Source organism: Chiloscyllium plagiosum, chromosome 25, assembly GCF_004010195.1.
Source record: "Chiloscyllium plagiosum isolate BGI_BamShark_2017 chromosome 25, ASM401019v2, whole genome shotgun sequence".
NCBI lineage: Eukaryota > Metazoa > Chordata > Chondrichthyes > Orectolobiformes > Hemiscylliidae > Chiloscyllium > Chiloscyllium plagiosum.
Genome location: NC_057734.1, coordinates 3,681,796 through 3,705,202, shown reverse-complemented (window position 1 = coordinate 3,705,202; position 23,407 = coordinate 3,681,796). Strand labels below are relative to the sequence as shown.

Sequence of the window (23,407 nt, the reverse complement as noted above, 5' to 3'; positions counted from 1 at the left end):
TTTCTCAGGGTAGGGGAGTCCAAACCTAAAGGGCATAGGTTTAAAGTAAGAGGGGAAAGATATCAAAGGGACCTAAGGGGCAATGTTTTCATGCAGAGGGTGGTGCGTGTATGGAGGAAGTGGTGGAGGTTGGTACAGTTACAACATTTAAAAGCTATCAGGATGGGAACATGAATAGGAAGGTTTTCGAGTGAAATGGGGGCCAAATGCTGACAAATGGGACTAGATTAATTTAAGATATCTGGTCAAAAGGATCTATTTCAGTGCTGTATAAATCTATGACTGTTTTTGACTCTATATATTTATACAAAAGGTATGTCCATTTTTAATTACCGTATACATTGGGATAAATTAAATAATCACATAACTAAGTTTGAAAGAAGTTGCTCCAGTTTTAAATTTGAGTCAGTGGAAAAAAATGACCAACACCTTTTTTGCATAGAAAAGTATTGTAATTATTGAGATAACAGAAATGCTGTTCAAATAAGAAATGATCTTCAAAGTTTGGATTTTGAGATAGCTTACAGGAACTCTGTTCAGCTTCAGTACTGATGTATGCAATGTGACCTGATCAATAAATCTTTAAGTGCGGCTGGGAACACAGCACAGGACAACATGGATCTTTCTGTCAGCATGGTTTGCTTTTGCCTCAAGCTAAGCACTAAGAGCAATGGATGTTGCATACAGTTGGATAACATCTTACATACAGTTTTATATCTTGTTCAGAATTATAGTAAAATTGTAGCACAGAAAGAGGCCATTCAATGTATTTACTATGTGCTGGCCCTCTGAAGAAGTGATTCACCTGGTTCTGTGATCCTGTATTTTCTCTGTTTCCCAGCAGGACAATGATCCAATTTCCAGTTTTAAAAATAGCGTGTTTGTTTATTGGAAGTTACAGTACTATTTCTCTATTATTAAAAAATCTGTCTGTACTCTCTAGGTATTTGCAGAGTTGGATTTAGATTTTAATCTAAATTTTTATCTTCCAATGCAAAAATGAGCGTGAGATATCAATTCCTTGTTGCAACTTTGCAAGTAATTGACTTGATGTAGCCAAGCGTAAGACTGTGAGCAAACGCCTTCTAATAAAGCTTCTGATTTTATAAACCTGTTTGGAAAAGATGGCTTTGAATTCAGGCTCTCTTTAGGGAGACCAATGTGGCAACTGTTTTGTGAACAGCAATCCTAGAGTTAACCTGTTCATCTGTTTTTGATGGTGTTGATTTGGAGCTGAATGTTAAGACAGTGTCCACTTTTAAAGTTGTGCCATGGGAGTTTTTGCGTCCATGCCCGAATAATTGCGGTTTCAACAACTCCAAAGTTCCCTTTGTTGAGATTTGTTGACCAAGGTCTTACATGAAAACCCTTGAATTGGGATTAATCTGTAAAATATTAGGAAGATGCAATAGCAACACCAACTGTTAAATTTAAACCACGACTAACAATAGGAGAAAGTACAATCTCGTGAGACAAAAATTGACAAACTTTCTTTAAAATTTGTTTTGACATATTCTTCTACAAAGTAATGCTCATTTGCTTACTGTGGTTGCATTCTCGTACATCGTGATGCAAAAATTTTGTTTTATTTCTCAAAAACTTAGGCTATTTATTGGAACACATATAACTTTTACTTCCCTGTTGGTCATTAGTCATTCAGTGGGTTTGTCACCCGCCCCATGTACAGCAGACATTCGGTGCGGTGCTCGTATATGAGAAATAAGAAGGGTCTGTTGACGGAAAATTCATTCTGCATGGAAAGGGGCATAAAGCCAACTGTTGTCACGGATGCTGCTGTTGTTCCTTCTTCATTCACTTTTAATGCTCCTTGGTGTTTGAACTGAAAGAATTGAAACGTAAGCATAAAGGTCATTCTAGGCTCATCCCCATTCTTTACTGTTTGTCTTACTTGATTTGCAAAATTTGCCATTTAATGAAATGATATCAAGGGACTGAATAAGGATGTTGCCATTTTGAAGGGAAAAAAATCTGAAGTTAGCAAGCAAAACAACATTTGTAGTCATCAGAACTCTCAATTTGGATGTTTTCAAGAAGAAATTGGATGAATAAATGAGAAAAATTATAGTAAATATCAGAAAAGACTGTGTTCAGTTAGATGAATGTGGTAAGACTCAAATTAGTTGTGCTGAATGACTTGTTGAGAGTGGAAAAGCACGGCAGGTCAGGCAGCATCTGAGGAGGAGAAGAATTGATGTTTCGGGCAGGAGCCCTTCATCAAGAATGAGGCTGGGAGCCTTGGGGATGGTCAGATAAATGGCAGGTGGGGGGCTGGGGAAAAGGTGGCTGAGAGTGCAATAGATGGATGGATGCAGGGTGATAGTGATAGGTCGGAGAGGAGGGTGCAGCGGACAGGTGGGAAGGAAGGTTGACAGGTAGGACAAGTCATGGGGACGGTGCTGAGCTGGAAGGTTGGAACTGGGGTAAGGTGGGGGGGAGAGGAAATTGGTGAAGTACACATTGATGTCCTAGGATTGAAGGGTTCCAAGGCAGAAGATGAGGCGTTCTTCCCCCAGGCATGGGGTGGTAAGGGAGTGGCGATGGAGGAGGCCCAGGACCTGTATGTCCTCAGCAGAGTGGGAGAGGGATTTGAAATGTTCAGCCACAGGGCAGTGTGGTTGATTGGTGCGGGTGTCCCTGAGATGTTCTCTGAAGCGCTCTGCGAGAAGCCGTCCAGTCTCCCCAATGTAGAGGAGACAGCATCAGGAGCAATGGATACAATAAATGACATTGGTGGATGTGCAGGTAAAACTTTGGATGTGGAAGGCTCCTTTGGATGGAGGTGAGGGAGGAGGTGGGGGCGCAGGTTTTGCAATTCCTGCGGTGGCAGGCAAAGGTGCCAGGAGGGGAGGGTGAGTTGTTAGGGGGCATGGACCTGACCAGGTAGTCACAGAGGGAACTGTCTTTGCAGATAGGGGTGGGGAGGGAAATATATCCCTGGTGGTGGAAATGTCAGCAGATGATGAGATTATGTGGAGGTTGGTGGGGTGGAAGGTGAGGACCAGGGGGCTCTGTTTTTGTTGCAGTTGGAAGGGTGTGGCTTGAGCGGGGAGGTGCCAGACGTGGGTGAGATGTGTTGGAGGTCATCTTCAACCACATGGGATGGGAAATTTCAGTCTTTAACGACGGACGCCATCTGGTGTGTTCTGTGGTGGAACTGGTCCTCCTGGGAGCAGATAAGGCAGAGACGGACGGATTGGGAATACGGGATAGCATTTTTGCAGAAAGTAGGGTGGGAGGAGGTGTAATCCAGGCAATCCTCTCCCATGTGGTTGAAGCTGCCCTCCAACGCATGTCATCCACATCCCGCACCACCTTGAGCCAGATTAATCTTTGCTCACAACTTCCTTCTCAGTTTATTATACTTAGCTGAATATTCTGATTTATCTTACAGTCCCACCAAAATGATAGCTCGCTACAGCAGTAAAACAAACAATTGCTGACGCTGGAAATCTGAACCAAACAAAAATGGAAATTGCTGGAGAAATTCAGCAGGGGCAGCATGGTGGCACAGTGGTTAGCACTGCTGCCTCACAGCATCAGGGTCCCAGGTTCGGTTCCAGCCTCTGGCGACTGTCTGTGTGGAGTTTGCACATTCTCCCCGTGTCTGCGTGGGTTTCCTCCCACAGTCCAAAGATGTGCAGGTCAGGTGAATTGGCCATGCTAAATTGCCCACAGTGTTAGGTGCATTAGTCAGAGGGAAATGCGTCTGGGTGGGTTACTCTTCGGAGGGTCGGTGTGGACTGGTTGGGCTGAGGGGCATGTTTGCACACTCTAGGAAATTGATCTAATCTAATCCGTGAAGAGAAAAAAAAAATTTCAAATCCAGTGACCCTCTTTGAGGAATTCTTTTTAGATTACTTAGTGTGGAAACAAGGGCCCAACAAGTCCACACCGACCCGCCGAATCGCAATCCACCCTGATCCATTCCCCTACATTTACCCCTGCCCCTAACACTACGGGCAATTTAACATGGTCAATTCACCTAACCTGCACATTTTTAGACTGTGGGAGGAAACCGGAGCACCCGGAGGAAACCCACGCAGACACTGGGAGAATGTGCAAACTCCACACAGTTTCTTCAGCCACTTGTGACATAGCGTTCTGGATTTGAAGTGTTATCACTGTTTTCTCTTCACGGATATTGCCAGATGTTCTGAGTTCTACAGCAATTTGTTTCTTATAACTTGCTACCGTTCTGTGCCCGCTCTATTTGGTTTGGGCGTTTGTGCTTGTGTGCGGGTGCAGAGTGGAACTCCTACCAGGTTAATGCCCAGATTCTCCTTGGTTGATATTCCAGTAAAATTGGCAACTGCTTGAAAAGGTAATGTCAATCCCAAAGTCTTCAGGTATGGCACCAGGTCATAGTATTTCACCAGATTGAATCTGGGAAGCACCACCTTTCGTGTTCTTAAAGTAAAAAACAAAATTGCATTCAGAATTAAGTTTAGACAAAATTCTTCCTCTTTTGCTCCATTAATTCTTATAGTGACTTAATCACTAAAATTTTACTTCAAAACACATCTTAGAAAGAAACCAGAATCTGATTGCTGTATTTGTGGCAGTGGTTCTGAGCGATTTCAGTCTTCACTTGTTATTTATTTGTTCTGCTCAGTGTAGTGAAGGGTTATAGGGATGGGGATCAGCCTGTTCCTATTCTCGGCAAAATAACTGAACCATTTCTTGTTCTGGATCAGTGGTGCTGGAAGAGCACAGCAATCAGATACGGCGGAGGCGGAGGAATTGGGAATACGGGATGGCATTTTTGCAAGAGGTAGGGTGGGAAGATTCTTGGCCACTTGCAGCACAGTCGAATGCAGATGAAGTTGCTCCTGCCCCGCCCCAATAAGTGACCTGTCTCCCGAACGCAGGAGCAATGTGAGCAGGGTGTAGATGTAACTCCTCAATCATTGGGGGCCATGGAGCCTGAGTTTAATCTTTCCTTTCTATCTACCCATGTTGTAATTCCTTTGAATGAGGTTATCAGCAAGTGCCAAGATTCCTGTGAGAGTGTGCCTCACCACTCCTTACCCTTTCCTTTTTACATCTTACTCAGGCCTGGTCACAAAGTGATCGTCTTCCCTAGTCTCTCTCAGCATGGCTGAGTTGCCCTCAAAGTTTGTGGTTCATGTTGGGTCGAGCAGTAAGTTTTTCTTTGTTGGAATCCTATGGGCTGAAATGAGTGGTCATTTTGGTTTATACAAAAGAAATATGTGCAAGCATCTGCTTACAACTCACATGCGCTATCATGACTTCAGTTTAAAGTGTGACCTTTGTAGGCAATTGGACATAAACTCCAAGAGACTGCAAAAGCTAATGCCCATAATTACAGCTTCTCGTCTTCCATCACTTGAGCAACCTATGATTCTCTCAAACTCATCCCATTCATTTTTTGACCATATGTAGCAAATGTTTGGTAATCGAATCCGGAGATCACTAACTCTCTTAGAAAGAATTTGAGAACTAACTGAATTCTGTTTTCATATTTTAAGCTGATGCCTCTTAATCCTTTCATTCTCATTTGTCTCAAACAATCTAACTGCCTGAGCAGAATCTGCTCTCTTCATCTGTCACATCACCTTGAAGTTACATTTCTTTAACGAATAAGATCCCTGTTCCTCCGGCAAATGGAACCGGCAAGTGTAGTACAGAAAAGCCGAATGTTTAGTGTTTTCCCATCGCTTTGCAGTCCAATTCCTTATAAGAAGTTAATATTGGAACCTCTTTCAGCTTTCCAAACAGTCCATTTTAGATACTCACAACTGGTTTTGTCCTAACAACTCCCTTTGCCAATTACCTTTTAACCTGTTCATTGGCCCTGTTGCCAAAGAAAACAGTTTCCACTATTTTCACTCTTATCAAGCCCCTATTTATTTGAATAACTGTGCTAACCTGTATTGCATCATGGATAATAATCCCAATTTCTCCTATCTTTTCACCTCACTGTAATCCTTTAAATCTGGTTCCATCCTGATAAATCTCCAGAGTTGCCTAAAATCCACCCTTGCTGTTCAAACAGTACAAGCTGATGAGTAACCTCAGGCAAAATTCCCAGAATTGATGACCTCTCAACACAACTACCTGAAAGTTCTCCTGCACATCAAGACAATCTTATAAATTGTGATCTTTAAATTACTTTATATTATATTGTCACAAGTGCATGGTCTCACAACAATTAAAGGTAGATGGGTGTGGGTGCGGGGAATAGGTTAGCTCAGTTGGCTGGTTAGTGATCCAGAGTGACATCAACAGCACAGGTTCAATTCCCACACCAGCTGAGGTTATGATGTCTCTCCTTCTCGACCTTGTTCCTCGCCTGAGGCATGGTGACCCTCTGTTTAAACCACTAGTTATCTCTCTCTAATGAGAACACAGTCCTACAGTCTGGTGGGACTGTGGTGATTTTACCTTTGGTCTATATGACCATCACCACACTCTCAAAAAAAATACTGTACTGGACCTTTGGGCTTTTTTGAGCAGTATTGCCAGGCCAACTGGGCAACAAATGACCCATAGCTTTGGTTCCTCATAGAATAGTTGTTGTTGCCCATCCTTAATAGCCTAAAACTGAGTGACTAGACCATTTCAGAGGGCAGTGAAGAGTCAAGTGCATTGCTATGGCTGCAGAGTCACAGGAAGGCCCGACAGGGGGACACTCATATATCAGATGGATGTTTATGACAACCAGTGATTATCTTAGTATTGGTCACCATGAAACTAGCATTCAGTTGCAGACCTTTGAGCTGAATTTAAATTCCATTACCTGCTGTGGTTTTGAACTCATATCCCCAGAGCATTAGTCTAGCTCACTAAAATGCTGGTCCAATGATTTTAGCTTCCTGCCGAGATCTCCCATATATATGTTTGAATGTTCAAAATGTACCTGTTAGTCATGCTGTCTAACCAATTCCCCACCACTTCGGATGTCAGCTGTGTTTCGACGATCCTCATGCCAGAGAATTTACGGGGTAACACGACCAGCATGCTGATGTTTCCCACATAGAGCAGCTGCAGAATGTCACAGTCCAGTTTGTGATCTGCAGCTGCCAAGAAGTTTCCTTTTGTATGCATCAGAGGCACTCGAACACTTTCTTTTCATTCAGCCGGAATGAACCTGTGTACGTATTCTCAACTGGAAATTTAGTTTCCCAAGTTCCTGTGTGGGGGTGGGTGGAGAGGTCACATAGCATTACTGTATTTGAGCTCAGGATTCCAGATTTTAGAATCTCATTGTATTTTCCATATTTTCGTAGAGCAGCAAGCTCTCTTAAATTGAATATCAGATGATTTAAAGTTTTAATATATCTCCTCTACAATTAATGTTTGAAAAACATGCCAAAGGGACAGTGTTTCATGGTCAATTAAATGCTAAATAATTGAAAAAAAAAATCAACACAATAGCATCCATAAGAGTTGAGAATGTTCCTTTAATAGAATTCAGTTTGCTTTCAGCAACTTATCAGCTTTATACGCCTCCTTGAAAGCTGCACCCCCCCCCCCCAAGTGCTGCATTCTGAGACGATTCTTGTGAGGTGAAAGTAAGATTTGGACAGATTGTGGGTGCATTGATATACTGTCAGTCTCCAAGTTATGAATGGGTTCTGTGTGTTTGTATACAAGTTGGCACACAACACCACACAATAGATGCCCCTGAATACGTGAAAACGTTCGCGTGTTGGATCTTTAAAATAAATTTTGGTATGGGATCTCCTAAGTTGAACATTTATAATTCAGGGACTGCCCTGTACATATGTTTACCATTTAAATGCATGATTTAGGCTTGACAACTCGAATTGTAATTTTAAAAAAATTGATTAGGTATCGTGACCTGTTCTGAATTAAATAATGTTTTGTATTTGTGATATTATATTGGATGAATTTAATATCCCACCAATTTAGAAATATGTTGGCTGAATGTGTGACTAAATAAGTTTACCTTTCAAGTAGAAGCAGTTCAGAATCATGATTAGAGTCTGCGGATCTATCGTTTTTAGGGCTTCCTTAATCAGTCCTTTGGTGATCTTCAAAATGTGTCCATTTAATTTATTGATCAACGTAGAGTCGGAAAAATTGGCTGACTGAGGCTCAACGAAGTAATAGGTTTTCATATTTTGTGTGAAGTTGCTCAGAATCTGTGCATCCTGACGTATAAACAGGTTATTAACAGCCCGGAGAGTGTAGCCAAAGTTATGTCGAAAGAGGCGATGGGTTAACCTACGGAAGAGGTTGTGAACTGTCATTGTGTCATATTTTACACTTGCATTTACAAAATCTGCAAAACCAATTGCATTGAATAACTGTCGATGGGTTTCATGTCTTGCACCTAAAGAGACCATGCCCAGGGTTATTGAAATGCCAGCAGGAGCTAGCAGTATGTTGTCAGACTGGTCAACAGCGTTTCTGATGCTTCTGTAAAGATCAAAAGCAAAGTTTGAATTCACAGTGTTCAAGCGTTGAATCCTGGTTTTGCCGCGGAATAGCTTAAGTAGCTTGGCTCGTTTGGTCGCTGGATCTGAGGGTTCAAAGTCTGTGACTATTTCTGGCACATCTATCTCATCAATTGCATCAATATAATCATCATCCTCCCCCAACAGAGCATCAAAATCCAGGTATTCGTCGTCTTCCTCTCCTTCTGGAAGGAGATCTTGTGTTAAGGTGTTATCTTTGTGGAATTGCATTTGAATACTTTCCAAGTCTGGATCCTTACTGTCCACACTGGTTTGAGGGCTCAGCGGTTTGCCTGTTGCCTTGAAATTGAAGTGTTCATCTAAAGGCTTAACTCCACAAAGTGTAGGCACAGTGTAGGCGCTCAGAATAAGGAAAACAAGCTTCATTTTGCAGAGATTTGCTTCTGTTGGAGCCAAATGGGAGAAATGAGATTTCCAGTAAAATAATAAAAATGATTATAAACAGTTGGTCCAATCTTCTGACAGAAAAGCCTCTGACTCAACTTGAGTTGCTGATGCTTGGGATCCTGAGAAAATCTTGACCCATGTAACTTAAAGGAAACTAAAGTATTTGGTCTCTGGTTTTACCCTGCCCATATTACTCTGTGATTCCACGGACTGTGGGATCACTTGGCCAGAAATGTTTTGTGCCATATCTATCCTGTCTATAGACAGATTGATTTTAAGGCTTTCATAACTGCTCACAATGCTGCTCATGGGACTCCTTGTGAAGACCTGGGTTCATGCCCAACTTGCTCTAGAGATATTTCATGACCTGCTTAAACTGGTTGTTTAAAGCATCATTCCAGATAAAGTAGCTAGAGAGCCAAAGTACCACAGCACTGTTCAGTCCTTTGGTGCCTTTTGGATTCATTTCCCTTCCTAACCCGAGCTCCTGAACTGTCATAGAGATGTACAGCATGGAAACAGACCCTTCAGTCCAACCCGTCCATGCCGACCAGACATCCCAATTCAATCTAGTCCCATCTGCCAGCACCCGGCCCATATCCCTCCAAACCCTTCCTATTCATATACCCATCCAGATGCCTCTTAAATGTTGTAATTGTACCAGCCTCCACCACATCCTCTGGCAGCTCATTCCATACACATACCACCCTCTGCATGAAAAAGTTGTCCCTTAGGTATCTTTTATATCTTTACCCTCTCGCCCCAGCCTGTTCAGCCTCTCCCTGTAGCTCAGATCCTCCAACCCTGGCAACATCCTTGTAAATCTTTTCTGATCCCTTTCAAGTTTCACAACATCTTTCCGGTAGGACGGAGACCAGAATTGCACACAATATTCCAACAGTGGCCTAACCTATGTCCTGTCCAGCCACGACATGACCTCCCAACTCCTGTACTCAATACTCTGACCAATAAAGTAAAGCATACCAAACACCTCCTTCACTATCCTATCTACATGCGACTCCACTTTCAAGGAGCTAAGAACCTGCACTCCAAGCTCTCTTTGCTCAGCAACACTCCCTAGGACCTTACCATTAAGTGTGTAAGTCCTGCTAAGATTTGCTTTCCCAAAATGCAGGATCTCGCATTTATCTGAATTAAACTTCATCTGCCACTTCTCAGCCCATTGGCCCATCTGGTCCAGATCCTGTTGTAATCGGAGGTAACCCTCTTCGCTGTCCACTACACCTCCAATTTTGGTGTCATCTGCAAACTTACTAACTGTACCTCTTATGCTCGCTTCCAAATCATTTATGTAAATGACAAAAAGTAGAGGGCCCAGCACCAATCCAGTGGCACTCCACTGGTCACAGGCCTCCAGTCTGAAAAACAACCCTCCACCACCACCCTCTGTCTTCTACCTTTTGAGCCAGTTCTGTATCCAAATGGCTAGTTCTCCCTGTATTCCATGAGATCTAACCTTGCTAATCAGTTTCCCATGGGGAACCTTGTCAAACACCTTACTAAAGTGTTCTTACCACTTCTCTGCTCAATGCTCCACAGACCACCCCCAACCTACTGTTTGCTCCTCCTCCACTACACCTACTTCCTCTGTCCCAGTCAACTTCAACCCCTTGGAATCGAATCTCTGGCTCTGGTCTGGCTGACAACAAGAGAGCTGGCATTGCTGGGAGGGAGTGGGGTAGGTGGGGTGTGGTCGTGCTTTCTTATGGAATGAGAGTGGGAGGCAAATCTGTTCAGAGAAATGGGGAAAGACACTGTGTAGGTAAGAAAGGGAGAACACTTGTGTGGGATGAAGGAGGAAGATGAGTTAGAGGGCTATGGGTGTTGACCACACTTGAGCATGAAGAGGGGAGTGCATTATCAGGGATTTTGGGAGGGTTGCCATTAAACAAAGAAATGCCAGCCAAGGGAACTCTGCGTACATACATAGTATTTTTTAACATGTTTTCAGCTGTGAAACATAGCTGAAAATAACAGTTAGCTTAAGATTTAGATATTTAAACTCTTAGAATAAGCAACCAGTCCCTAAAATGTTGCCGTATCTTTGTCTTTCCTCACTGTCCTGCACTACAAGAGAACCGTTGAATGTAAGGGGTATGCTGCATTTCTGAAGAGGCCAGGATTACAGAAATGTAGAGATTTGTTGTAGTGCACAAAAGTTAAATGCGGAGTGACAGTCGGGAGTTGACACATTCTGGGGTTGACATAGCGGTATGTTATGTTTAGCAATGTACTGTTTCACTGATTATTAATAAGCAGAGGGGTTGGTTAGCTCAGTTGGGTGGATGTCTAGTTTGTCATGCAGCGTGACTGATACCAACAGCTATATACTGGCTGAGGTCATTAGGGGTCCCAGCTTCTCGACCTGTTCAATCGCCTGAGGTGCGGTGACCCTCGGGTTTAACCATCACCAGTTATTTTTCTCAGACGAGAGAGCAGCCCTCTGGTTCTGTGGGATTATGGAGACTTTACCTATTATCTGGCTTGCTTATGAATACCTTAACTGCATTCCATTATTTGGAGAAAATAGTAAAATATGTCAAAACATCTTAAGAGTTTTGGATGTTAGACCATATTGTGGAATTCTGATCTGATCCATCTGACGAATTGGATTTTTTAAATCTTACAATGATGCTTCTAAAATTGTCATTTGTAACCCACTTCACTACTAACTGATAATGACTGCTATCATGAATAGAGAAAAATGCTTTGTTTTTGATCTCTCCATTTGCGAAAGCTCAGTGGAGTGTTGTGGTTAAGTGCAGTGATAATTCTGATCATGTCAGACTGGCAGCAAGTTGCCTTTAATTACATGACGCTCCCTAAGAATTCTCAACTGGCAAATTATATACAATATTAAAATTCTTGCCTGCATGCATGTCTTGTTCAGAAGTCCTTTGACATGTTTCTCACTGCACCGAGATCAAGGGCTTTATCATTAACCATCACCATCCACCCCCTGCACATTGCTTCCAAATGCTTTCCAGAGGGAAAAATATGCCCTTTACTCTCTGTGACTGCGGTTTCAGTATCAAAGAAGGTTTAAAAGTTCTGGAAAAAAACCCACAACCTCAACTATAGGTTTATCAGTTTTCTCTTGTTTAAAGTACATAGAGTCATAGAGATGTACAGCGCGGAAACAAACCCTTCAATCCAACCTGTCCATGCCAACCAGATATCCTAACCCAATCTAGTCCCACCTGCCAGCACCTGGCCCATATCCCTCTAAACCCCTTCTATTCATGTATCCACCTTTTTAAATGTTGCTATTATACTAGCCTCCACAATTTCCTCTGGCAGCCCATTCTATACATGCACCACCCTCTTTGTGAAAAAGTTGCCCCTTTGGTCTCTTTTATATCTTTCCCCTCTCACCCTAAACCTATGCTCTCTTGTTCTGGACTCCCCCACCTCAGGGAAAAGACTTTGTCTGTCCATGCCCGTCATGATTTTATAAACCTCTATAAGGTCACCCCTCAGCCTCCGATGCTCCATGGAAAACAGCCCAGCCTGTTCAGCCTTTCCCTATAGCTCAAATCCTCCAGCCCTGGTAACATCCTTGTAAATCTTTTCTGAACCCTTTCAAGTTTCACAACCTCTTTCCGATAGGAAGGAGTCCAGACTTGCACACGATATTCCAAAAGTGGCCTTCCCAATATCCTGTACATCCGCAACATGACCTCCCAACTCCTGTACTCAATACTCTGACCATTTTAGTGCTTTGTTCAAAATGATGCTCTCAAGCACTCTAAACGTTTGCCTGGATTTGAGACTTCTAGCCAGTTGGTTTTCAATAGTCCAGTCTGAGCTTGTGCTTTGCATCTAAATTTCAAGGATGCTTCAGCATTGTTGCATCAACTGACCTGAACATTTTTTAACTAAGTGTGCTTACCTGTTCTTTAAACTTACTTGAAGAAAATCTTTCTCTCAATAAACTTTGGGTGGTGTTTCTTGTAATGCTAAAAAATTACAAAAATGCAACAGTTAGCTGGGGACCACCTGCTTCAGCATTTGTTTTATCAACTTCAGAAACCATATCAAACTCATCGAGAGAAACTGTTGAGTACCTTTACTCAAAATCTATTCAATTTTCAGGAAAGAAGTTAAATTTGAAGCTATAACAAATCCTCTAATTGTTTTAACTTTTTTTTTAATTAGGACTTGAAAGTGTACAGGATAAAATTTATTGGCAGAGATTCTAATGAGTTAATTTCATTTGATTTGAGAGATGCAGACAGATACCCATGCAAACACAAGCTGAAAACCAACAAAATCATTTCAAAACAGAACTCTAATTCACTCTTTACCCAACTGCTATTTTGAATGTGAATAAAATGGGTTCTTGCCCTCAGTTTATTTCCCCATCTGCACAAAATGCCAACCATGAAGATCTGAAATTTAAAATTTAACTTCAGAAATGTTTTTTTAGAGATGCTTGCAACAAAGATGCAACTTCTGGAAGATGTCAACCTGCCACAGTGGGGTCTTTCTTACCTTGGAGTTACAAGGTTTTGAGTACAAACTTCATTCCACTTATTCATTGGCTGGGCCAGCATTTATTGCCTGTCCATAGATGCCCTCGAGAAAGTGGTGGTGAGCTGCCGCCTTCGCCTGGTGCAGTCCATGCATTTTCAGTAGACCCACAATGCCATTAGGAAGGGAAGTCCCAGATTTTGATTAAAAGTGGGTGATGAGTGGCATGAAGGGGACCTTACATTGGAGCATCACCATCTGCATCTGCTGCCACTTGCTAGATAGAAGTGATTGTGGGTTTGGAAGGTGCTCTCTGAGAATCTTTGGATTTCTGCAGTGCATCTTGTCGATAGTATACATTGCTGCAGCTGCTGAGTGATGATGGCAGAAGAGATGGATGCTTGTGGATGGGCCAATCAAATAGGCAGCTTTGTCCAGGATGGTGTCAGCTTGAGTGTTGTTGGAGCTGCACCCATCCAGTGTCACACTCCTGACTTGTGCCTTTGTAGATGATGGGCAAGGGTTTGGAGAGTCAGTTATTCACTGCACTATTCCTAGCTTCTGACTTGCTCTTGTAGCCACTGTTTATGTGGTGACTCTCCTTGAGTATCTGGTCAATGGTAGCCCCAGAATGTTGACAGTGGGGGACTTCAGTGATGATAACATCATTGAATGTCAAGGGGTGGTGGTTAGATTATCTCTTATTGGAGATAGTCATTGCGTGACATTTGCCAGGCGCAAATGATACTTGCCAGTTTTCAGCCGAAGTCTGGAGAATGTCCAGAACTTGTTGTATTTGAATGTGAGATGCTTCAGTTTGTGAGGAGTGAATGGTGCTGAACATTATGTAATCATCAGCAAACTACTTCTAACCTTACGATGAAGGGAATCCAATTGACAAGTTAAAAATCACACAACACTAGGTTACAGTCTAACAGGTTTATTTGGAAATACAGGCTTTCGAAGTGCTCCACAGGTAGCTGTGGAGTAGCACCATAAGAGACAGAGTTTAAAGCAAAAGATCTGTGTCGTGCAACTGAAATCGTATATTGAACAAACCTAGATTGCAGTTAAGTCTTTCATCTTTTTAGATTGGATTGCAGGTTTTGGGTTCATTTAATATGTAAATCCAAGAACTACTTTTAAGTCACATTCTCAAGATAACGTAAGGTTTTATGAACAAAATCGAATGTATCTGCAATTATAATTCTGCAAATGCAACTTCATCCCATAGATTTATACGTGTATGTGTGTGCGCGCGCGGACTTGTGAGAGCGTGTTTGCATGTGTGTGAGAGTATGATGGAGTATAACCCTGTGAGAGGGTTGTGCGTGAGGGGTGTGTGTGTCTGCGAGAGAGGGTCTGCATGAGAGTGTGAGTATGTAACTATCGCCAGACAGGGATGTTCCCTCCCAGTCAGGGAACACTTAGCGGTCAGGGACATTAGGCCTTAGATATTCGGGTGACCATTCTCCAAGGCAGACTTCTGGACAGACGACAACACAGAGTGGCTGAGCAGAGGTTGATAGCCAAGTTCGGTACTTGTGAGGATGGTTTCATGTCCCACTACACTATGTGTGCACACACATACAGACCCTCCCTCATACACATTCTCATATTCTCTCTCTCTCACTCACTTACTCACTCACTCACTCACTCACACTCTCTCTCTCTCTCTCTCTCTCTCACACTCACACTCACACACTCACACTCACACTCACACACACACACACACACACACACACACACACACAATCTATGGGGTGAATTTGCATATGCAGAACTGTAATTGCAGGCAGTCAATGCAAGCAGTTAATCCACTTTGGAAATAGAACCAGCCTGACTCAAGATTGGGATACAGACGGAATCTAACCTCACACCTTTAATGCATTGTCTGAGCTGAGATGTCACTTTTGTTTCATAAAACCTTAAGTTAACGCAGGAATCTGACTTGAAAGAAGTTCTGGGATTTACCTATTAATGAATCGAAACATATAACCCATTCTAAAAGATGAAAGACTTAACAACAACCTAGGTTTGTTTAAAAAATCATTTCAGTTTGATAACACTGAGATCTTTTGCATGATCCTGCTCCACAGCTACGCGATGAAGGAGCAGCGCTCCAAAAGCTTTTACTTCCAAATAACCTATTACCTGGCATGGTGTAAAAGATCGCATCACGTTAATTTTAGAAAAGCAACAAATTCTTATACCATCCCAATCAACATGCATTCCTCAATCAATATCATAAAGAACAGTTAAGTAGATATTTGTTTTCTTCTTGTGCCCAATTAGCTTTGTTTTTTTTTCTTTATTCATTCACAGGATGAGGGTGTTCCTGGTTAGGCAGCATTTTTTGCTCATCCCTAGTTGTCCAGAGGGGAATTTGGATGTTGGATGGCCAATTGAGAACAGATAAAACTTCTGTTGAACATCTCATCGTAACCGCATTTCTTTCAGCGTAGCAGTTACTCAGTACTGCATTGGAATATTGGCCTTGATTTTTGTGCTGAAGTCCTGCAGTGCAACTCAACCCATAACTTTCTGACTCAGAGCTGAGTGTGTGGCCATCTCAGCTACAGTTGACACCAGATAGTATAATCAATTTGCATCACATGCAATTAAATTGACGCACAATTGTGTTATCTTCAGTACACTTGTAAACTAGTAATTCTTCCCAGTAATTAAGCTGAACAATAAGGACCCATCAATAAACAAATGAGATTTTAAAATATATTATTTAAAAGGAATGAAAGAGAAAGGGAAAGCTGTTTGTTTCCCTCTAGTCTGTTCTGATTTTGCTTTCCTCAAAGTGAAGAGCTGGAGTTTTTCAAACATTGTTTTTATGTGGCACAATTCATCTTGGAAGCTTTAAAATTCCTACAACATCTGTTTGTCCTTCAACAAAGGATATCCACTTCACCTTTATAACCTTAAAGACACAGTCAAGTTAAACATATCTTGGCACACTTGCAGGATGGTAGTGCATTAGGATGTGTTACCCAGCTGTTACCTTGACTTGTGTGCATGATGCGCATTGTGAAAGATGAAGAAATTTTCAAAGCAGTTGTAAAAATCATATTTTTTCCATTCTCACTTGGAAAGGATTAATTTTTAATCCCATAAATGTTGATTTATTAGAGGGTGATGTGTGACAATCCCCGATTATATTTGTTAGAATGTACAACACACAGGATATGCTAGTTCTGGTCTACATGACCTGTTACCCAACAATTTTGTTTTTTTCTTTTTAAAATCCTTTTAAAACCCTGAATTTAAAAAAAATGTTCCTTGTTCATTTTTTCTGAATCTATTTCTGCTCATGAATACTGAAACCATTTGCGATCACTCTTATGCCCAAAAGAACACTTTTCCGAATTAAACTTTACAGTAAAATGTAAATGTTTTTTCTAATAAAATGCACAGGCTCCTCAATAAACTATCACCACTTTTGACATGTGTGTTTGTAATCTAAATCAGTTGGTCTTAATTTAAAATGTTTGAATGGGCTTACCTGCGGGACGATGTAGGAGAGCAGACTTGTGCAGTTGAAATCAAAAGGTTGTGTGTTTTTCAAAAGCTTTGCTCTTAAAGATCTGACCTAATGTCCCCAGTTCATTGATCAATGAGAAAGCAAACAAACTAAAATCAAACACTTCAGGACATGTAATATTCCCGTTGGGCAAGACTATTCTCGTGGATTTGAGTTGATATACATATCCCAGTGTGTATTTTTCACTTGAACATACTTCTGCAATTTAACTTGGCTGAATGTTAGCCTCAGGCCCTTTTAAGCTAGGGATTTGAAATTCTGGACTGGTTCCTGCCCCTGTGTGCTTCAGTGACCCCTGCTGGAAGATTCTGCACCGGGATATCGGCTGAAGATAGATTGAGCTTGATTGTGATGTGCCCTGCAGTTCATCAGCCTGCCAACATTTGTTGCCCTTGGTCATTTGATCATTTACGTAAACAACTGGAAGCCAGAGGGTTTCAGGAGAAAATAGGGAAGAGAATGTTGTCCTGAAAGAAAAAGTTATTGAAGTCATCTAACCTCACAATTATGTTCTAATTTGATTACAGGGTTAACTACTTATCATTGGTTTCAAGGCTACCGTTTGTCAAGTTTTCGTCACTTTCTCCCAAAATTTTTCCATCAACCTTGTATGCAAAACATTTTAAAAGTGACTGCCAATATGTTTATATTTGCTCTCGAGTCCGCATAGCAAACAACAAATTATTTTGATGTGGTTTGCTTGAAGTCACTACTTGAGCAGCTACATCTACTGTAACATTCTGAGCTACCGATACTACAATGGAATCATTCCAAATTATTCTAGTCAGACTTCACGGTGCTAGGTTAGAGCTAAAATATGCTATTTATGTGATTAGTTGATTGCCTGAGTAATAGATGGAGCCTCCAGTCGGGTTCAAAGCAAAGTAATTGATTGAGAAATGATTCTTTTCTGTCAAGGGTTCAGTTCATTTTAATGTAAACAGAAAATGCTTAAAATACTGAGTCACTATGGAGAGACAAACAAAGTCAATGATTGTCCAACTCTTCAGTCCACTCGTCATGCTGACCACATATCCTAACCTAATCTAGTCCCATTTGCCAGCACTTGGCCAATATCCCTCTAAACTCTTCCTATTCATATACCTTTTAAATGTTGTAATTGTACCAGCTTCTACCACTTCCTCTGTTAGCTCATTCCATGCACGCATCACTCCCTGTGTGAAAAAACTGCACCTTAAGTCCCTTTTAAAAGTTTCCTCTCTCACCCTAAACCTATGCTCTCTAGTTTTGGACTTGCCCCACCCCAGGGAAAAAACCCCTGTCTGTTTACCCTATCCATGCCCCTCATGATTTTATCAACCTCTGTAAGGTCACCCCTCCGTCTCTGTCGCTCCAGGGAAAACAGCCCCAGCCTATTCAGCCTCTCCCAATAGCTCATATCATCTTACTTCTCTGATCTTACTTTAGTTATAACAGATTTCAGGCAAAAACAGAGATAGGGTTAGGGGATGAGAAGAACAAAATTAAAGTTTGTGATTGGTTGGCTGCCAAGTGCAATTAAGCAATGACGGGTATAAATTGTTTAAAGCAAATAAGGTAAAGTGGATAAGTAGAGAACCAAATTGTGTGTGTATTTGTATGTGGCAGACGTGCAGATGGGAACAGCAAGGTTTGGTAGATCCATGATTGAGATTGAGAAGGAAAAAAGCATTGAAGATAAAGATTAAAAAGACAATTGAAACATCACTTGAGGTGAATAGACTTTCTTCCAGCTGCAGAAGTGGTTATGAATACAGCACTAACAGGAATGCAACTCTAATGGCATATGTAGGAAGGCAGATGGGCACATAGATAATTGGGCAGATTGATCGAAAAGATGTTTACTCTGAAGATATTTTTGACTTGCTGCATAAATAATCTTGTCAACTCAGTCAACCTTGTTATCAGCCTACCCAACATGATCTCTACTTGCTGTTGGGAGGGAGGGCATGATATATTGATCACTGATCACAGTCTTCTAGATAGTGCTATGGGTACCAGGTTTATTCCTGTTCCCAGAGCTCCGTCTCATGCAACTCGAATCAAAGTCGCCAGTGCTCACCCAGTAAAGGATGCAGTAAAGAGATGTCTTTTGAGTGACCAAGTAGGGTCTGCACAATCCTGAGATGATTTGATGAGGAGACTTGTAGAGAAAATGTTCCCAGTTGTGTGGGAAATTCAAAATTAGGAATAATAAAATAAACCAAAAATATCCAGGAGGGAATTAAAGAGAAACCTCTTTACCCAGAGAATGCTTACAAAAATGGGATATGGAAATAGCGCAGAGGATTCATTTAAGGAGAACCTGAAAGCTGCTTCCCTGCTATTACCTAGCCCAGGAACACGCCCACCACCCCATTCACTAAAACAACACTCACCCTTCCCAAAGGTGATTTCCCATCCTGCGAGTCTGGGAGAGCATCCTCTCAGCAGCTGCTGTGGCCTTTGGCATTTAGATATTCCAGCCTCTGATTGGCCAGCAAATCCAGGTAGATGGGACATGCTAGTTTGTCAGAAAAGCTATTGGCAGTCAATCAGCTGCTTTATTGCTGTAAGCACCATCAGATTTTGTAGATTGTGGATTTCCCTCCTGGAAGCTCCAACTTTCAGGCTTAGCAGATGGGAAGATTTTGCTTTTAGTGAGATCTCCCTTTTTCAAATTCAAAATGAGGCACCTGTTCAGATGTGTCAAAGGTTACTGAAAAATCTGGGGACCCAGGTTCAAATCCTGCCATGGCAGATGGTGGAGTTTGAAATCAATGAAAGAAAACATGGAATGAAGAGTCTAATGATGACAATGAATCCATTGCTGATTGTTCGAAAAACCCATCTGGTTCACTAATGTCCTTTAATGCCATCTTTACCCAGTCTGGCCTACATGTGACTCCAGACCCACATCAACGTGGTTGACTCTTAACTGCCCTCTGGATGGTTATTAAATGCTGCCGTAGTCAATGACACCCTCATCCCATGAATGAATTTAAAAAAATAAAAATAAAAATGGGCAATAAGAGCTTCTTTAAATATACAAGAAAGTTAACATATTAGAGAATGATGATGAAGTTCTCATGAAGGGCCCTTGCCCAAAACGTCGACTCTCCTGCTCCTTGGATGCTGCCTGACCTGCTGTGCTTTTCTAGCACCACACTCCCAACTCTGAATTCCAGCATCTGCAGTCCTCACTTTCTCCTATATTAGAGAATGAGGCTGGGAAGTAATAAAGAACCAAGAAATGTCTAAGTAAAAGAGTTGAATAAATATTTCACATCAGTCTTCATGTCAAAGACATTACTAGCATTACAATAATAGTAAATAATCAAGGGGCAAAAGGGGGTGAGGAAGCTAAACACTCAGTGACACATGAGAAAAAAATACTAGGGAAATTAATTAGGCTAAAGGTTGATAAGTCCTCTGGACCTGAGGAGTTGCATCCTGGGATTTCAAAGGAAGTAGCTGTCGAGATGGTGGACATACTGGTCATAATCTTCCAACAATCAAAGTCCTAGAGGATTTGAAAACTACCAACATATCATCATCATTCAAAAAGGGAGGGAGGCACAAAACAGGTAAATATAGGCCAGTTAGTTTAATATCTCATTGGCAAGGTATTAGAATTGATTATAAAAGATGCAATAGCAGAACAATTATATATATCGGATATCATCAAGCAGAGTCAGAATAGTTTCATGAAGGGAAATCATTCCTGCCAAACTTATTGAAGTTCTTGAGGAGGTAACAATCAGGATAGACAAAACAAATAGGTAGATGAAACATAAAAATGCCTCAGATAAGGTACTGCTCATGTAGAAGATAGTAAATTGGGATGAGGAGGACATTTTGAGATGGCAATCTTTTAACTAGTGGACTGCCACAGGAATCATTTTGAGGGAAAAAATATTTACAATATGAATTAGTGACTTTGATTATAGAACTAAACTTACTGTCACCAAGTTTACAGATGTTGCAAAAGTAGGTGGTGAGGAGGACACACAGTCACACAAAGGAATATAGACAGTTTGAGTGGGAAAAACTTGGCAGATGGACTGTCATGAGGGAAGTGTGAAGTTTTGCACATTGCCTGGAAGAATAGAGGAAATGAATATTATTTAAATAGGGAAAGACTACTGGAATCTGCCAGAAGGATTTGGGGGTCCTTGTGTATCCAAATTCATGGGTAATCGGGCAGGCAAATGGAATGTTGGTCTTTATTTCAAAGGGAATGGAGTATAAGAATAGGAGGGTCTTGCTAAAGCTATATCAGGCACTAGTCAGACCCCATAGCTGGAATGCTGCAACCCTAACCCTATCTGAAAAACATTTGCTGGCATTGGAAACATTTCACACGAGGTTCACTAGGTTGATTCAGGATATGCAGGGATTTTCTCACGAGGAGTGTTTGAATGGGTTAGGCCTGTATTCAGAAGAATGATAAGAGACCTAACTGAAGCATGTAGGTTTCTTAAGGGGCTTGACGGGGTAGATATGGAGAAGCTGTTTCCCTTTGTGAGACAATCTAGGGCCAGAGGGCATAACCTCAAAATAAGGGGTTGCCCATTTAAAACAGATGAGGAATATTTTTTCTCAGAGAGGGTAGTTAATCTTTGGAATTATTTACCACAGAAAGCTGTGGAGGCTAACTCTTGAAGCCTATTCAAGTTTGAGAAAAGCAGTTTGAAATCAGTGAAAAAAATCAAGGGTTAGTGGCTGAGACAGGAAAGTGGAGTTGAGGTTTATCAGCTCATTGAATGATAAAATACACTTGACCTACTTCTGCTATATCTCTTTATGGCTTTAAGTGAGGATGGTGTTGGGGACATGGATTAAACTTTGATACGTGTTCAGTTGCTGTTGGAAGCTAAATGAAGACCATCCAATTGGAAGCTTACCTAGTTTGAGAGAAAGGGGGGCACAGATAGACTTAGACTCGTACTGTTTAACAGTTTTCCTTCTCTCCAGACCACCTGCAAACCTCCTGACTGAAGATTTCAGAATGATATGTGTGTTAAGACAAGTGGGTTTAGTGGAACTTCTGGTTATGTGATTTCTGTTTTGCAGCTGACAAGACGGCTCCCTCCAATCAAAGATGCAAAACCCAGGCTTCAGAAGCTGTTCCGAGATTTCTGGCTCTATTCAGTTGTGATGGGATTTGCCGTGGAAGGCTCAGGTACCCGAGAGAATGATAACATACTGTGTTATGACATGGTTGAAATGAAGATTCTAGTTTGGTGAAATTCCAAGAAGGAACTGTTTGGATTTCTGCTTGCAGCTGACATTGAATAAATCTCTGCAAAGTCCTAACACAATCCCAGTGGTGAGAATTTGGGTATCAAGAGGGAGAAGTGCCTCCAGCTGTGTGCTAGTAAGGACCAGCAACACAGATTAGTGCAAACAAAAGTGACTATGAGCATGGCTTTTTATCGCTGAACCGCAAAAACAAATAATAATTTTGATCAGATTAATAATTTTAAAGAGTAACATTTGAGAAATTGGTTGAGTCAGTGTGAGAAGTCATCGATTTTGCTTTTTAACAAGATTATCAACACTTCTAAAGTTTTGAGCTAAGTGTTAAAATCGATCCATTTTAACTCTTGAGATGGTGCAGGCATCTTCCTTAAGTATTCACCAATTGACAAGAAGCCACCAGGCCTTCCAGACCGGTGGAGAGTATTCTGTCACACTCCTGACTTGATAACAGGTTTTGAGGGATCAGGAGGCAAGTTACACACCACAGAATTCAGTCTTTGACCTGTTTTGTAGCCACAGCATTTATATGGCTGATCCAATTCGATTTCTAGTAAACAATAATCCCAGGGTATTGATATTGGGGTTACAGTGATGGTGAAAAAACTGAATATCATATGGCAATGGTTGGATTCTGTCTTGTGATTGTCATTATCTGGCACTTGTATGATATTATGTTCCTTGCCATTTATTAACTCAAATTTAGATATTGTCCAGATCTTGCTTTCTATGGATTTGGTCTGCTTCAGTATTGAGGGAGTTGCGAATGGGTGCTGAACATCTCTAAACTGTAGAACAGTGTTTCTGAGGGACTAAGGATAAATCATTCATCATGTTATTGCTGTGGACTTGTGAACTTTGTTAATGTGTATGGAATTTAAGTGTCGAACTTATAAAAAGTCTAAATCCCTCATTAATGTCTTTCACTGCACTCCTTTTTTTCCTCTCCTTTTATTTCATTTCTTTTTCTGTCATTCTCTTTTCTTTCCCTCCCTTGAGTCAGGAGAAAGTGAGCACTGCAGATGCTGGAGATCAGAGCTGAAAATGTGTTGCTGGAAAAGCGCAGCAGGTCAGGCAGCATCCAAGGAGCAGGAGAATCGACATTTCGGGCATGAGCCTTTCTTCAGGAATGAGGAGAGTGTGAAGGGCTCATGCCCGAAATGTCGATTCTCCTGCTCCTTGGATGCTGCCTGACCTGCTGCGCTTTTCCAGCAACACATTTTCAGCTCTGATCTCCAGCATCTGC

General features: G+C 41.5%; 2 protein-coding genes across 3 annotated transcripts in view; one reads left to right on the top strand and one right to left on the bottom strand.

Moving 5' to 3' along the window:
- The window catches only part of LOC122562514 (phosphatidylinositol 4-kinase alpha-like), a 176,126-nt gene that overhangs the window by 65,821 nt on the left and 86,898 nt on the right, over nt 1-23,407 (top strand). For both annotated transcript variants that reach the window (XM_043715377.1, XM_043715376.1), the window contains exon 20: nt 21,976-22,084. In XM_043715377.1, the coding sequence (XP_043571312.1) occupies nt 21,976-22,084 (109 nt within the window). The remainder of the gene's footprint in view (nt 1-21,975; nt 22,085-23,407) is intronic.
- Nucleotides 183-17,124, bottom strand: LOC122562515 (heparin cofactor 2-like). The gene is given in 8 exon segments (XM_043715378.1): nt 183-1,840; nt 4,281-4,428; nt 6,902-7,106; nt 7,109-7,174; nt 7,955-8,869; nt 11,764-11,945; nt 12,787-12,853; nt 16,882-17,124. Coding segments are annotated over 6 exon segments (1,536 nt in total). The 5' UTR covers nt 11,774-11,945; nt 12,787-12,853; nt 16,882-17,124; the 3' UTR covers nt 183-1,648.